We start from the raw sequence: 14,630 nt of genomic DNA, 5'->3' as shown, positions 1-14,630 counted from the left end.
GAAAGCTCAGGGAAGGCAATAATTAAAAGCATTCAAGAATTTAACCTGTCACCCAATAGCCAGACTAATCTTGTTTATTTGTGACCTACATTACTCATCTCTCTCGCCTAAAACCTTCTATCCTACGCAGGATGGTACGCCCCTCCATACAGACCCCCTGCCCCAGAGTTCCTCAGCACCCCCACCCCAAAAGAAAACCCTGCCCTCCCTTAATGCTCCCCATTTTCTGCCCTAGTTCCATCACACCAGATTTTAACCCTCTTCCGTGAGTGCTTGCCACAGCGATGCTGCCCCACCCTCCGTGACGTGATCGTGACACTGTTGCCATGGCTTGATCGGAAGACTTCCATCTTTAGGCCTGTTGGCATGACCAGAACATGAGTGTCATCACATACAAAGAACACATCATGGTACTCCACCATCCACCCCACACCCGCTCCCAGAGGCCGTGTTTTCCAGCCAATGCTTTTCACTGCCACTTTAACAACAACCACCTTGGACTGCTCGGCCTTTTGATTTCCTTACCTGCACACAAGGGAAATTCCTTTCCTACTCATTGGTGATGGAAAGCGTTAAGTATGAACTAACATCTGCCCCTGTTCTTTCATCTGCCCAAAGTTGTATGTTCACTAAGGCAAGTTAATATACTCCAGGGATGTCAGAAGTGTGCCATGTGCTATATGTGTCACCCAATATTCTGGGTCAGGCATCGAGCGAGCATAAGTCTCCAACAGATTTTTGAACTTTTAGGGCTTTTTATTGACTAAAGTGTAAAATCATCGGGCTGATTTTGAAATTACTAACAAGTGAACTACCGAGACCACGATAGTGAGAATTCTACACATTCTGGAAAATCTGCACATACAATTAATACACATTCCAGTTCATCGTTTACTAGAAAATTTCATTTAGTTCACGCACTCATCTCACTCACTCATCTTCTACCGCTTATCCGAACTACCTCGGGTCACGGGGAGCCTGTGCCTATCTCAGGCGTCATCGGGCATCAAGGCAGGATACACCCTGGACGGAGTGCCAACCCATCGCAGGGCACACACACACACAGACACTCTCATTCACTCACACACTCACACACTACGGACAATTTTCCAGAGATGCCAATCAACCTACCATGCATGTCTTTGGACCGGGGGAGGAAACCGGAGTACCCGGAGGAAACCCCCGAGGCACGGGGAGAACATGCAAACTCCACACACACAAGGCGGAGGTGGGAATCGAACCCCCAACCCTGGAGGTGTGAGGCGAACGTGCTAACCACTAAGCCACCGTGCCCCCTCATTTAGTTCACCATTTTCGAAATATTTTAGAAATCCGAGTATGATATTGAAGCTGATATTGAAGTCTGAAGCTGTTTGAACTAAAACTGAATAAACAGTCACTTATTTCAGCAATTATCTAAAATAGAAAGTTAATAAAGACGGTGTATCGCTGAAGAAACCTGAAAAAGATTCTTGATAATGGAATCAGGGCTTTAAACTCTACAAACATAACACAGTAATTATATTCGCTTATTATAACAATAAAAAATGTCTGAATAGTAACAAAGATGTGTTCGTGGTTTGGTGGGATGTTGTCGCGGCGCCTTTTCCCAGTAAACAGCTATAAAACCTCCGTCAGTCGGAATGCGCTTGGATGGAGCTCGCAGACACACAAACAACTAGCTGCTTCTTTAGCCACGCCTCCCAAACTGTCATTCACTGTGCCAGAAGCAGAAGGAGGCCTGTCCTGGAGCCTGAGGAGTAAACATGCACATTATAGCATGTTCATAAACATGCACTAATGAGCTCATGCACACACGTATGGTGCCGTCTCACGATGCTGGCATGCGCAGCGAGGTCAAAGGCAGGAGGCAAAGAGAGAAATGGGGTAAGAAAGGAAGATTTTTTTTACAGGATGGCCTAATTCTGGAGGGGATCACAGTCTGGCATGTTCTGTCGCATTAAATAGAAGGGAAGAAAACCCAACACATGTACATAATTAAGCATGTGGATAACTACTACGATGTATTCACTAAACAGCAGAGATGGGGGACTCGAGTCAGACTTAAGTCGCAAATTTGAGACTTGAGACTTGCTTGACAAATATTAAAAAAAGACTCGACTTGACTTTGACTTGACATTCGTGACTTGAGACTTGACTCAGACTTGAGTTAAATGACTCAGAGATGGGGGACTCGACTTGACTCGAGTCAGACTTAAGTCGCAAATTTGAGACAAATATTAAAAAAAAGACTCGACTTGACTTTGACTTGACGTTCATGACTTGAGACTTACTTGTGACTTGCACATGTGTGACTTACTCCCACCTCTGCTAAACAGTACATTATAATTTGCATTAAAAAAACACAAAAACTGGATTCTCTATTCTGATTGGTCAGAAGGTCAGAGGAGTTTATGCTATCGCTTTTATCACCAACATAAAACGCTGAAGAAACACTGGTGAGGGAGCTACTGTTTATAGCTGCTATATAGCATAACGTGAGGACAGGAAATTAAATGTGAATCATTGGTAAATTGTCAGGAGAACTGTATAAGGCATGAAAAGTGTGTGTTTGTGTGTGTGGACATACTGACCGAACTAGCTTTCGTGTGTGAGAGCGTGATTGTGTATTCTAACGCACGGGTGGGCAAGCACACTTCCCACTCAGTACTAAAGGGAAAGGAGAGAGCTCTGGCATAACACCATATGGGAAATAAATAAATAAACAAACAATTAGACAATGAACAAGTAAACATCGATACGGAAAGACGGCGGGACGAGTGACGTCGCTATGTCACGGGGCGCAGCGTACTCATCGTAGACGCAGATGTCCGTGTACGCAACAGAGTAATGAAGGACGTGTGCTGCATCTCCAGGTGAACGCAAGGCATTCTGGGAAGCATGTATGGGCCGTTCAGCTCCCAGAGCTCAGGGTGCATAAATTTACATAACTGATGAGACACAAACTCCCTCTGCCTCCAGTTTCGACTTGTTTGTTTTATTGTTCGTCTCTGCCTCCTGATCTCTCGTTCTCTCTCATTACGCCTGCCTGTTTTCTCTTTCGCTCTCACTCCATGCCTCCTCCCTCTCTCTCTCTCTCTCTCTCTCTCTCTCTCTCTCTCTCTCCCATTAAGTTTGGTTGTTTTCCCCTTCGCTCTGTACGACGAACAGGAGTACAACCAAAAGAGAAATTCTTGCAAACTCTCAAAGGCAGAGGAAAAAAAAAACAACACGTCACACTTCACTTGTGTGGCATTTTATTCAGAGCGAGCCTGTGAAATGTGCAGAGAATAATGATCTGTTTTTCTGCCTATTTGAGCTCCAGTGTGTTGTATTGCTTTCATTGATGAATAATTTACACAAAACAACACCTAACGTAAGATGTGTGTTTATATCAAGACAAATAAAACGGGTCACAAGCAAAAATGCAGAAAAAAAAAGATATTTTAAATAAAACTCTCGTCTTATGTTTCTCATAGAAATTATGAAACTTTTCCACATAGCTGAAAATCGATCTTCAGTCGATCTGCTCACAAAATTACTGACATCTTCTTTTGGTCATAAATTGTGTCTAAAACGTGTCATTTTTGAGCAAATTTTAAAGAACGTTGAATAAATACAGCTAATATTTATGGGGGAAGTCGTGTCCTAATCGTTAGAGAGTTTGACTCCTAACCATAAGGTTGTGGGTTCGAGTCTCAGGCCGGCCACGACTGAGGTTCCCTTGAGCAAGGAACTGCTCCGGGTGTGTGTTCACTGCTGTGTGTGTGCACTTTGGATGGGTTAAATGCAGAGAACGAATCCTGAGTATGGGTCACTGTACTTAGCCGTATGTCACGTCACTTTCAGTCACATTCACTTAATGGATGTTGACTATAATCCTTGTCTGAAATGAACAGGAATTGCTGGATTTTATTTTACATGAGTGAATTCAAAACAACAGCCATGTACCGTGACAGAAAGCAAGTTTTCAAGCAGGAAAATCTTGATGAGTTCAGACTAGAGCCAGCTAAAAGACTGCCATCGCTAAATGGGGAAAAGAAGGCGGGGCCATCTAGCATCAGATATTAAACACCTCTTCCATTTATTGTTTCTGAGGCAGTTTTACATGTTTATGTTTTCACTTTTCTTTGCCTTCCAGGTTCAGAACACTGTTTCCAGAACTTCACAGCACCGACTGGTGTGATTGAGTCACCTGACTTCCCGGACAAGTACCCTCACAACCTGGAATGCTCCTACATCATCATCGCCCCACCTCAGACAGAGGTCACCCTCACCTTCAAGACCTTCGACCTGGAGAACGACCCCTTGCTGATGACTGAGGCCGAGTGCAAATACGACTGGCTGGAAGTGTGGGATGGACTGCCCCAGGGTGAGCTCCTGAATGAATACCATAGCTGGTGTAGAGATGATGATGGATTAGCTCGAGAGCCGCCAAAAGTGTTCTCGGTTATAGGTCACCATGCTTGAAAGGTTTGATCACAGACCAGAATGATCTAAAACATGAGCATTTGTGGATCCAGAAACTATTACATTAGTAAGTTAGACTGAGAAAATGTCACCTGGATTTTAAAAATTTCACTCTACTGAGATAAATACTCTTCAGAAAAGGCACCAGAATGCAGAAGAATCCATAATAAGCATTTCCATATTCCGTATTCATACAGTATATCTATCATTATGATCAGTGATCCCCAAAAACACAACCAACAAATCCTGAGATATTTTCTGAGCCCTATCTCACCTCAAAGACTGAGGTAAACGTTGTCTGTAGACCGTTCCGATGCTTGAAAGGCTTGTTTTTGCCAAACAAAATCTCGTACAAAATCATCCAGAATGTTGACATTCATGAATGAATGAACTAATATTAATACTAGGAGGATTAACACCTAGGTTAAGTTAACACCTAACACCAAATCATCACCAAATACCCAGAATAATTGCATTACCAGTTTACCATGTACTTGAAAGGTTTGTTTTGCTGAACACATTTATGTTCAGAACAGTGGTGGGTTCTAGGATTTTTCTGTAACAGGGGCCATTAAGGGGCCACATGTTACATTCAGGGGCCAAGTACAGGGTACATTCAAGCACACAAAATAATTTATTCAGTACGGTGCACATACATTTTGGCAGGCTCAAGTGCCGCCAGTTGTTTGGGGGTGGAATTGCATCTGTGATCGTTGTGAAAAATTCTCCGGTTGCTCTTCTCGTCGACGATTGATGGAACGGGGGCCAATCAGGGACCAATCAGATTTCAGCAGGGGCCAGGACAAGTACAACCGAACCTGGTTCAGAATCAAACATTAATAGCTCCAGGGACTTTACAATATTGAGGTATTTTCTGCAGATTCTCACCTCTCGACTAACACTACATGATCTACAGACTTCCGAGTGGTTCTCAAGTGTTCGCGTTAGCTCAAGGTCTCAGGAATGCCGGCTCACTGCAAGTACTGACACCTCCACAAACTTCCTCAATGACTTATTTCCTGTTTTCTCCACCTCCTGCCAAAGTCACTCCCCTTTGTGTGCTCTCTCCCACCTCAGGCCATTCTTATCTGAGGAAACGCTTCCTTCTTTGGAAGTAAAGAGTGATTTATCTTTTTGTTTAGAGGCCAGAGATAAGGAGCAGGAGATGTTTGTGCTGGTGTTAAATGAGGCAGGCATGTGGGTGTCAGAATGGTTCATGAATTTCTGTGGTTTTATTTATGGAGATTTCACAGAAGGTATAATAATATGTGTGGGCAGGAAGCTTTACATTTTATTTATATCAGGGTGATAGACATGACACACCAACCAACCAACCGAGTGTGATTTTACTTAAACCACTTTGGCATCTCAACAAGTCTCAACAACCAATAACGTAAACTGATGGAGGTCCAAAATGTCAGGTACAAGTTGCTTCTTGAAACAGCTGACTGGATTTCCACTTTCCTTTCTACCAAAAAAAGAGACAACTACCCCTTTTCCACCAAAAAGAACCGGGTGCTGGTTCAGAGTTAGTGCTGGTGCTGGTTCAAAGTTGGTTCCACTGGCGAACCTTCTAAGAACCGGTTTGCCTTTCCATCGGTTAGAGAGCATCACAGAGCCGAGTCTGACGTCACTGTATACGTGTCACGTTACACAGCAACTTTAGCGCAGCAGCGACAAACACAACATCAACAATGGTGGATGTTGCTTTAATGTTAATGCTCATGGCTTTGTGAACCTACATTAACACCCAAACGCGGCGAATCCAACGTGTACGTGCAGCTCCATGTAATCTGTATAAATGGAGGTTGTTATCGAGAAAGTACATAACATTATTTTATCATTAACACAGAAAAAAGTTAGCCTTAGCATGTAGCTACTTACTATTATGTGTGCTGATAATGTATCATATCGCAGTAAAGTAAAAGTGTATTAAATATTAGTATACTAAAGGTACATAATCAAATGTGCTAGCAGTAGCCCCGCCCACAGCCCCGCCCACAGCCCCTGATGCAACCGGTTCTTAAGTCTGGACCAGCAACGTTTTGGTGCTACTTAAGAACCACTTTTCCTGGTTCAGAGCCGGTGTTTTGGCTGTCGAAAAAGAAAGAACTGGTTCTAAATTAGACTCTGAACCAGCACTCAAACTGCCTCGGTGGAAAAGGGGCAAATGATATGGAGGAACTCTTGATAGGGAAGGGAAAAGGAGCCTAATCCAGGGAGAATGGATGTCTAGTCATGTGTCATTTCCTATCTTAAAGAAACAAATTCATAGCTGAGGGTATTCTAGAAATTACTCCCTTGTTCATTACTGAGCTTAGCTTTGAGTCGTTGATCTTACGTACAGGATTATGGTCACATGGGGGCACCCGTCAGCTTTGAAATCCGCCTTGCCGCCTTGCAATTGCGTTACCCGTTAACAAGGAACCTGTTAAGGTAAAGACATCACTGTAAACCTGATGCCATTGTTGACCAAATCCCTTGAGACCAACTACAAAGCTAATACAATGACCTGACAATTCTTTGTCCACCATCTTGCCTAACTTTTCCACATGTCCCCCATTTTTTTCGTTACCAAAATCCCGGGTCAACATTAATGCAATAAACTAGACAACTTGTACATTGAGGTTAATTTGCGTTAGCCTGTACGCCCAAAAATATGAGCACACTGTAGACAGGAATCGATGGGCTAGCTAATTTATAACTTGTCCATCTCTGCTTGGTCCCTATAAGGAGATCCGTAATCAGTCCTTTTGCAGTGTGAAAGCTAATAAGACCTGACTTTATAGCCAAATCAATAAGAAGTAATTTTCTTCTGTATTAACAGGGTGTTTTGGACCATATAGAAAAGAGCGTGTACCATTAATTAGAAACACCACTGGCTGATTAAGCCTTATTTCTTTCGTTTAAAGCTCTCAAGCTTTTCCCTCTCCTCAAGACAGGCTAAGATTGAGGACCTAATTATAGAATATGTTAACTAGAATCTCATGAATGCAAGTGGATGAGAATTTACTGCCGTTTTGGGGAAGTGATAAAAACTTTTAATGTCATGCATAGACCTTTTTAATGTATTACAACGTATTTTGATCCAATGGATCTGTTCCATTAGATCAGTGGATCTACTGGGACTTAATGTGGATCTACAGTTCAGAGCAGAGCAGAATTGACTCTTAAACTTTTCCCCCACAGTTTCACCACTTATTGGGCGATATTGTGGCATGAAGATCCCTCCGGAGATCGTGTCCTCCACGGGTCTCCTGTCTCTCTCCTTTCACACCGACATGGCGGTGGCAAAAGACGGCTTCTCTGCACGCTACAACATGACTCACAAAGACGTTACCGACAGTAAGTGTGACGAGTTTGCTGCGTTTTCTTTTACGGAGTAATTGGACCGGGGGAGGAAACCGGAGTACCCGGAGGAAACCCCCGAGGCACGGGGAGAGCATGCAAACACGGAGTAATTTATTACGTATAAATGCACTGTTTAATAGAACTACCTGCAGAATTTGAAAGAATCTCAGTAGTGCTGTGCATCATTTATTAATTTCGTCTCTGTTTTTACAGGTCAGCATCTTTCCATTTTCCGTTACACTTAATAGCTCTGAAGGCAAACCTTCACTCGCTTCCTCCCTCACTTTCTCCCTTGCTTTCTATTGTCTCTTGTCTTCAGCGGTAACATAATCTTGACCTCACCTGTCATTTCAACTGTGGCACCTCATTCACCACATCTCACAGTGGGAAAAAAAAAATGTTCCTTACCTTTCTTTGTGTCTCGTCCCTAGGCTTCCACTGCAACACTGTGTTTGGCATGGAATCAGGAAAGATCTCAGATGAGCAGATTTCCGCCTCGTCTTCGTTCTACGATGGCCGCTGGCTTCCTCGCATGGCCCGTCTCAACAACGAGGACAATGCCTGGACACCTGCAGAAGACAGCAACAAGGAGTACATTCAGGTTATTATCACACAAACACCATTAAGCCTCTGCCACGCTTCCTGAGCCCTGTGTTTGTTGTCTCTCCTGGGAGTGGTGATGCGTGGAGAACCCTGCTACATCTCTAACCGCTGTGTGATGGATGAGGGCACTCTTTAAAAATACATGCTTAGCAATTTTCTCCAGCACCATCGATTTCAGGTCCCCGCGTTCCTCCGTGCTTGGAATTTTTGTCTCTACGGCAGAGCAATGACGGTGCCTTGACCTGGGAATCCTCACGTTTTGTTTGTATTGGATCAGAATAAACTTGTTCCAGAGTTAATCTCCTGCATGAGCCTGAACAAAAACACCACTGACGCTTCACCCATTGTCTTCTGTGTTACTGTATCATCAGATAAATTAACAACGGTAGATTTAAGATGCTTGTGGTAATGACATCACTCTGGAAAGAATGAACAAAAAAAGAGGAAATAAGTTGAGACAGAAATTAGTATGAAAAAGGAAGACAGGATGGAAAAGGCACAAGGTGAAGTAAGAGGAAAAATAGGAAAAGAAAGAAAAAACGAGGACAGAAATAAAAAGAAAGCCGCTCTCTCATTAATTTTTTTTGTCACTGATGCCCTTTCTCTCAGGTGGACCTGCACTTCCTGAAGGTTCTAACAGGCATCGCCACACAGGGAGCCATCTCAAAGGAGACACAGAAGTCTTACTACGTCACCACCTTCAAGCTGGAGGTCAGCACAAATGGAGAAGACTGGATGATGTATCGGCATGGCAAGAACCATAAGGTAAGCAAAGCAAAGCTCCTTTTCATCTTTGCTCTTGAAACCTACAGGCCATGTCAGAGCCAGAGGAACCGCTCATTGTTACAAGGAGAACCAGACGGGGTCTAGGGTGTGGATGCTGTACTTTTACTTTTGAGAACCAGAGTGAAATGAACGTGTTTACCTAGCAGTTGGGCTTGTCTAAAATCATCTAGCAGAATGAATAAAGGATTATTACTCATTCAAATTTTTTAAAATGTAAAAAATTTAAACTACATAAACAATACTTGTCCACATTTGTGTCATATTCCAATACTAGATGTAGAAAAGAAGCTATGTTTCCCCAAAGGAAGTCAAGGTTCTGGATTTAATTGAGGTGGCTTGAGCCGTAATGACTGCTGGAGGCCGTGACCTCAGTCTACCGCATTGATCCGTCGGCAGAGAAAGTGACATGGGAACAGGTTGAGGGACGGTTATCTGGCAACCTGGGAACAATAGGGCTCTTTGTGAGCTCTTATCTTTAAAGGCCATTCGTCACGCCTGTGCACTAACGGCCATAAACACACCTGCACGACCGGTCACACGTGCACCTGGGCTTGAAGGGACCCCACGTGTGGGAGAGGATGCTTTGTCTGTGTTCGAGTTTAGAATCTTATCACTGGCGTTGGAATGGTATGAAAATCTAACTATTAGGATTGGGCTTTGTAAAATTTGCATTCGGATCATTTAGAAGCCTTGAGTCCTTAAAAAAAATAATTAATTAATAATTTAAAAAAAAAATTTTAAAAAAAGAGAGAGGGTGGAAAATGCAAACTGAAGGAGCCGGAGATTAGTATATGGCAAGCACAGCCTATTACTGTATATATGTACATCCTGTCACGTAGTGACTGTTAAATTGTACATCAGTGCGGCCTTAATGAACTCACACACTCACTCATTTTCTACCTCTTATCCGAACTACCTCGGGTCACGGGGAGCCTGTGCCTATCTCAGGCGTCATCAGGCATCAAGGCAGGATACACCCTGGACGGAGTGCCAAACCATCACAGGGCACACACACACTCTCTCATTCACTCACACAATCACACACTACGGACAATTTTGCAGAGATGCCAGTCAACCTACCATGCATGTCTTTGGACCGGGGGAGGAAACCGGAGTACCCTGAGGAAACCCCTGAGGCACGGGGAGAACATGCAAACTCCACACACACAAGGCGGAGGTGGGAATCGAACCCCCAACCCTGGAGGTGTGAGGTGAACGTGCTAACCACTAAGCCACCGTGACCCCTGCCTTAATGAACTTTAAAAGGAATGAATGATTTTCGAGAACGTGAAGACAAGTGGACCATGAAATGATCTTTATTGTGCTCCACACTAAGTCACCGGATGCTCCTCCCTCTCTTACCATTCTGTCTCCAGAATGGGAAATTCTCAGGACAGACACACAATACCAGGAAGCAATCGTAGACTTCCATTTACAGCTGAGCAGGTGATCAGACCTGCAAAAGGCAACGAATTGTTTGCACCTACGAGCTCCCTCATACTGATTATTATCGAAAATCCCTATAAATCCATCATACGAGGCAAGCAATTTGTCTGTCACATGCTCGAGGCTGGAGAAAGAAAAAAGCATACAAAGCAATTTCATCTCTCTCCTCAGTCGCTCTGCGAGAGTGCGGAAGTATGAAGCTAGAGTAATGGAGAGGGTTATTGTCGTTTTTTACCCTTGGTGACACAAAGCTCCAAGAGAAATGCAGTTCTGCACGGAGTACATGAATATATGAGATATCTATGTATGAGTGTGTGTGTGTCTGTGCACTTGTCCTCACACACACACACACAGACCCAATTTCTCATCTGCATGGCTCTGGCAAGCGGCCAACTGAAACTAGCTCGACATCTTCATCCGAGCGAAGATGGAAAGTGAGGAGAAGAGAGAAACAGGATGAAAAGAATGTCAGCCCAAAATAATGTCTTGACCAGATCGACTCGGAGCACGTCTCCCTCTGGGCTCATTAAATTCAGCATAAGAAATTGGAGAAAGCCTGAGCAAAAACTCAAACCATCTGCACCGACCTTCCTTTGTTTTCTTCATCCTTTTTTTCCATTTTTAGTGTCAACAACAAAATGAAAGTTTTATCTCATGTTTTTTTGAGGCGTTTTAAGTATTTGTTACCTCGGATAAAACTATAAAAAGGTTTGATGACTCATTCTGTACCAGTACTGTGTTCAACCAATCAAATGCTCTCCATAAAGTAAGCCCCGCCTCCTCAGTGTAGTACATGTGCTTTGTACAGGTTTTGAAATTAAATTTTGAACAAATTTAAGGTAATAATTCGATCAGATTTCATGTCCTGGCTGTTTGTTTTTGGAGTTAACGATCAGATGTATCTTAAATCTTATAAATCTTATTCTCCAGCTTTTCATTTGGTGTGTAGTTACATTTATTTCGAGAACACAATCACAATGGACTACATGAAGGATATTCCCCTTTTTCCTCTCTTTAGCTTGTGCTAACCTACGTAACTAGCTTAGTAGCGTGCCTTACTGTACAAAAACTTGTGCTGTTATGTTAGCTAGCACAATTAAGTTTAGCAGCCAAATAAATATTAGCCAGCTAACTTTTCTTTGCTAACTGGCTAATGGGTTTAGCATGCGTCTTCTTCTCTGGTAAGGTCTGAATAGGGTTAGGTGATGAGGCGATACAGTTCTGTGGTAAATCACCTCACAATAGACTTTTGCTGTGACCAATCTGATGGCTAAATCTGATGGCACGACGGTGTCGTTATAATATTATGACCAGAGGATGACACGGCAGAGTGAATTAATCAACTTGTTCTAGTTGTTTCCGTTTGAATGGACAGATGACCGAGTACATGCTGTCACCAGGCATATTTTTAGCAGTTAGCATTTCTCACAGGATTCATTTGTTTACATTTTGCTCTTAGGCTGTTTGTCGGTAGAGAATTAGCCGTTATATATAATGTGGCTACAGTAACTAGCATCCATGTCCAAGGCATGAGATCATCATTAAAATGAATAAAAAAGTAAGAAAACCTGCTCAGGATCTTCAGGAAATTCCACACACACGTTATTATACTCTACACTTTTCATCTTGTTTACCTTGTTTAATTTTATTTCCTTATTCTGAATCCTTTTCATTTCTATAATCTTACACTATTTCAAATGAATAATCTTTTGCCTTTAACCTGAAGCTCCATCAGTCTTTTCCATAATGTAATACCTGGTAAAGTGAACAGTGTGCTGTTTTATTTCTTCATGGGAACTTTCCCCTTATCGCCTCTCGCTCCCCCGATTCTGGAGTCTTATCTCAGGCTTATCGTTTCTCATGGTGAAAGGAAGAAAGTGATGATAAAGCGGATTCAAGCTGTACAAAAATTCACACGAACGCACAGTATTATGCAGAATTTCTTGCTGGAATTCTGTCATCCGTGAAAACCCTTACAGAAGTATTCAGTAATATCTGAAACACCTTCCGGGAAACGATCGAGTCAGATGTTACGCTGAGTCAAACGGGTGATGAGTGTTTTATTAATAAACTCTATTGTATACACACACAGTGACTGATTCAGACATAGGATACGAGTCACTACGCTACACTAAAACACATTTATGGATGGATTAACTCCTGTTTTTTTTTAATTCCACGTGAGTAAGGAGGAAGATAAAACATACTGAGTATTACATTTATTTTGTAAACCTGAGCTGACTGGATGTTGGCTAAGCTTGTGGGATTTTTTTTGGTTTGTTTATTACAGATATTCCACGCAAACACCGACCCATCAGAAGTGGTTCTGAATCGCATTCCACAGCCCACTCTGGCCCGATTCGTCCGCATCAGACCCCAGACCTGGAAGAATGGCATCGCTTTACGCTTTGAGCTCTACGGCTGCCAGATCACAGGTGAGTGTCCGTATGTGTGTCCATGTCTTAATCAGCGAATCTCTAAAACCCTAAAAGCTCTTTCAGATATTCTTTGTGTAGGATATTTGAACAGAACCTTGATGCTTTCTCTCGGTGTTTAGGCAGGTTCAGGGTCTGATACACTCTCACAAAGGTGGTTCTCGGTCACCTTCCAAGTGAAATTTAGTGAGAAAGTAATTTGACTCTGAATCGACTCATTCGATTCAGAGTCGATTCAGAGTCAAATTTCTTTTGAACCGAGCTTATTTGGATGTGATTCCACACGGAATTGATTATAATTTAGACAAACTTTTACAGCTCATCCATCTCGCTCTCATCCCTCTATTCTCAGACGCTCCATGCTCCGAGCTCCAGGGCCTGCTCTCTGGCCAGCTTCCTGACTCGCAGATCTCTGCGTCCTCGGTTCGAGATCTCCACTGGGCTCCGAGCACGGCGCGTCTGGTGGCTAGCAGGTCCGGCTGGTTCCCTGCTCCTCCGCAGCCACTGGCCGGAGAGGAGTGGCTCCAAGTGGACCTGGGAAAAGCCAAGACAGTGAGCGGTCTCATCACTCAGGGAGCGAGAGGTGGAGACGGAGGAACGAGCTCTGAAAACCGGGCCTTTGTACGAAAGTACCGCCTGGCCTACAGCATGAACGGAAAAGACTGGAACTTTGTGATAGACAGCAAAACCAGCATGCCTAAGGTTAGTGCGTGTGTGTTATCTTAAAGCCTCTTTAAATTCAACCACAAACAGTGGAAATGAAAAAAAAATAATATATATTTATAGACGACTTTTTACCAATTATTTTTAATTATTATATGTAAATTTTAATGATATGAAAAAAAAGCATTGAGACATTCTCTCAAAGAACGATTCAAGGCTCTTAATCAGCTTTAAAAAAAATCATGAATTAGCAAATTTTTTAAATAAAATTTTTAAACCGGCTAAAATCACATTTTTATTTTATTTAATAAATTAAAATTATTTGTAGGGGGTCACGGTGGCTTAGTGGTTATCACGTTCGCCTCACACCTCCAGGGTTGGGGGTTCGATTCCCACCTCCACCTTGTGTGTGTGGAGTTTGCATGTTCTCCCCGTGCCTCGGGGGTTTCCTCCGGGTACTCCGGTTTCCTCCCCCGGTCCAAAGACATGCATGGTAGGTTGATTGGCATCTCTGGAAAATTGTCCGTAGTGTGTGATTGTGTGAGTGAATGAGAGTGTGTGTGTGCCCTGTGATGGGTTGGCACTCCATCCAGGGTGTATCCTGCCTTGATGCCCGATGACGCCTGAGATAGGCACAGGCTCCCCGTGACCCGAGGTAGTTCGGATAAGCGGTAGAAGATGAGTGAATGAATGAAACTTATTTATTTCTCCTGTGCTGATTTATTATTATTATTTATTTTTTTTTTTTAGATTTTTGAAGGCAACGTACATTTTGACATGCCTGAGTTGCGGCGGTTCGAGGAGCTCGTCGCTCGGTTCGTCAGGATTTACCCTGAACGCTGGTCTCCTGGTGGCATCGGCATGAGGATAGAGGTT

The 14,630-nt window shown here is 43.1% G+C and overlaps 1 protein-coding gene and 1 long non-coding RNA gene across 3 annotated transcripts in view; one reads left to right on the top strand and one right to left on the bottom strand.

Annotated features, from left to right (window-relative positions):
* The window catches only part of LOC132839131 (uncharacterized), a 28,279-nt gene extending 19,953 nt beyond the window's left edge, over positions 1-8,326 (bottom strand). The window contains exon 1 of the long non-coding RNA XR_009647704.1: positions 8,230-8,326. This is a non-coding gene — a long non-coding RNA (uncharacterized LOC132839131). The remainder of the gene's footprint in view (positions 1-8,229) is intronic.
* Positions 1-14,630, top strand: part of nrp2a (neuropilin 2a) — a 54,495-nt gene that overhangs the window by 22,274 nt on the left and 17,591 nt on the right. For both annotated transcript variants that reach the window (XM_060859932.1, XM_060859933.1), the window contains exons 4-10: positions 4,142-4,372; positions 7,660-7,815; positions 8,253-8,422; positions 9,034-9,189; positions 12,947-13,091; positions 13,444-13,793; positions 14,505-14,630. The exon at positions 14,505-14,630 is cut by the window's right edge and continues 19 nt beyond it. In XM_060859932.1, the coding sequence (XP_060715915.1) occupies positions 4,142-4,372; positions 7,660-7,815; positions 8,253-8,422; positions 9,034-9,189; positions 12,947-13,091; positions 13,444-13,793; positions 14,505-14,630 (1,334 nt within the window). The remainder of the gene's footprint in view (positions 1-4,141; positions 4,373-7,659; positions 7,816-8,252; positions 8,423-9,033; positions 9,190-12,946; positions 13,092-13,443; positions 13,794-14,504) is intronic.

The sequence above is a fragment of the Tachysurus vachellii genome, chromosome 24 (genome assembly GCF_030014155.1).
Source record: "Tachysurus vachellii isolate PV-2020 chromosome 24, HZAU_Pvac_v1, whole genome shotgun sequence".
Taxonomy (NCBI): Eukaryota; Metazoa; Chordata; class Actinopteri; order Siluriformes; family Bagridae; genus Tachysurus; species Tachysurus vachellii.
Note: the sequence above shows the minus strand (reverse complement) of the source record. Positions and strands in the feature narration are given on the sequence as shown.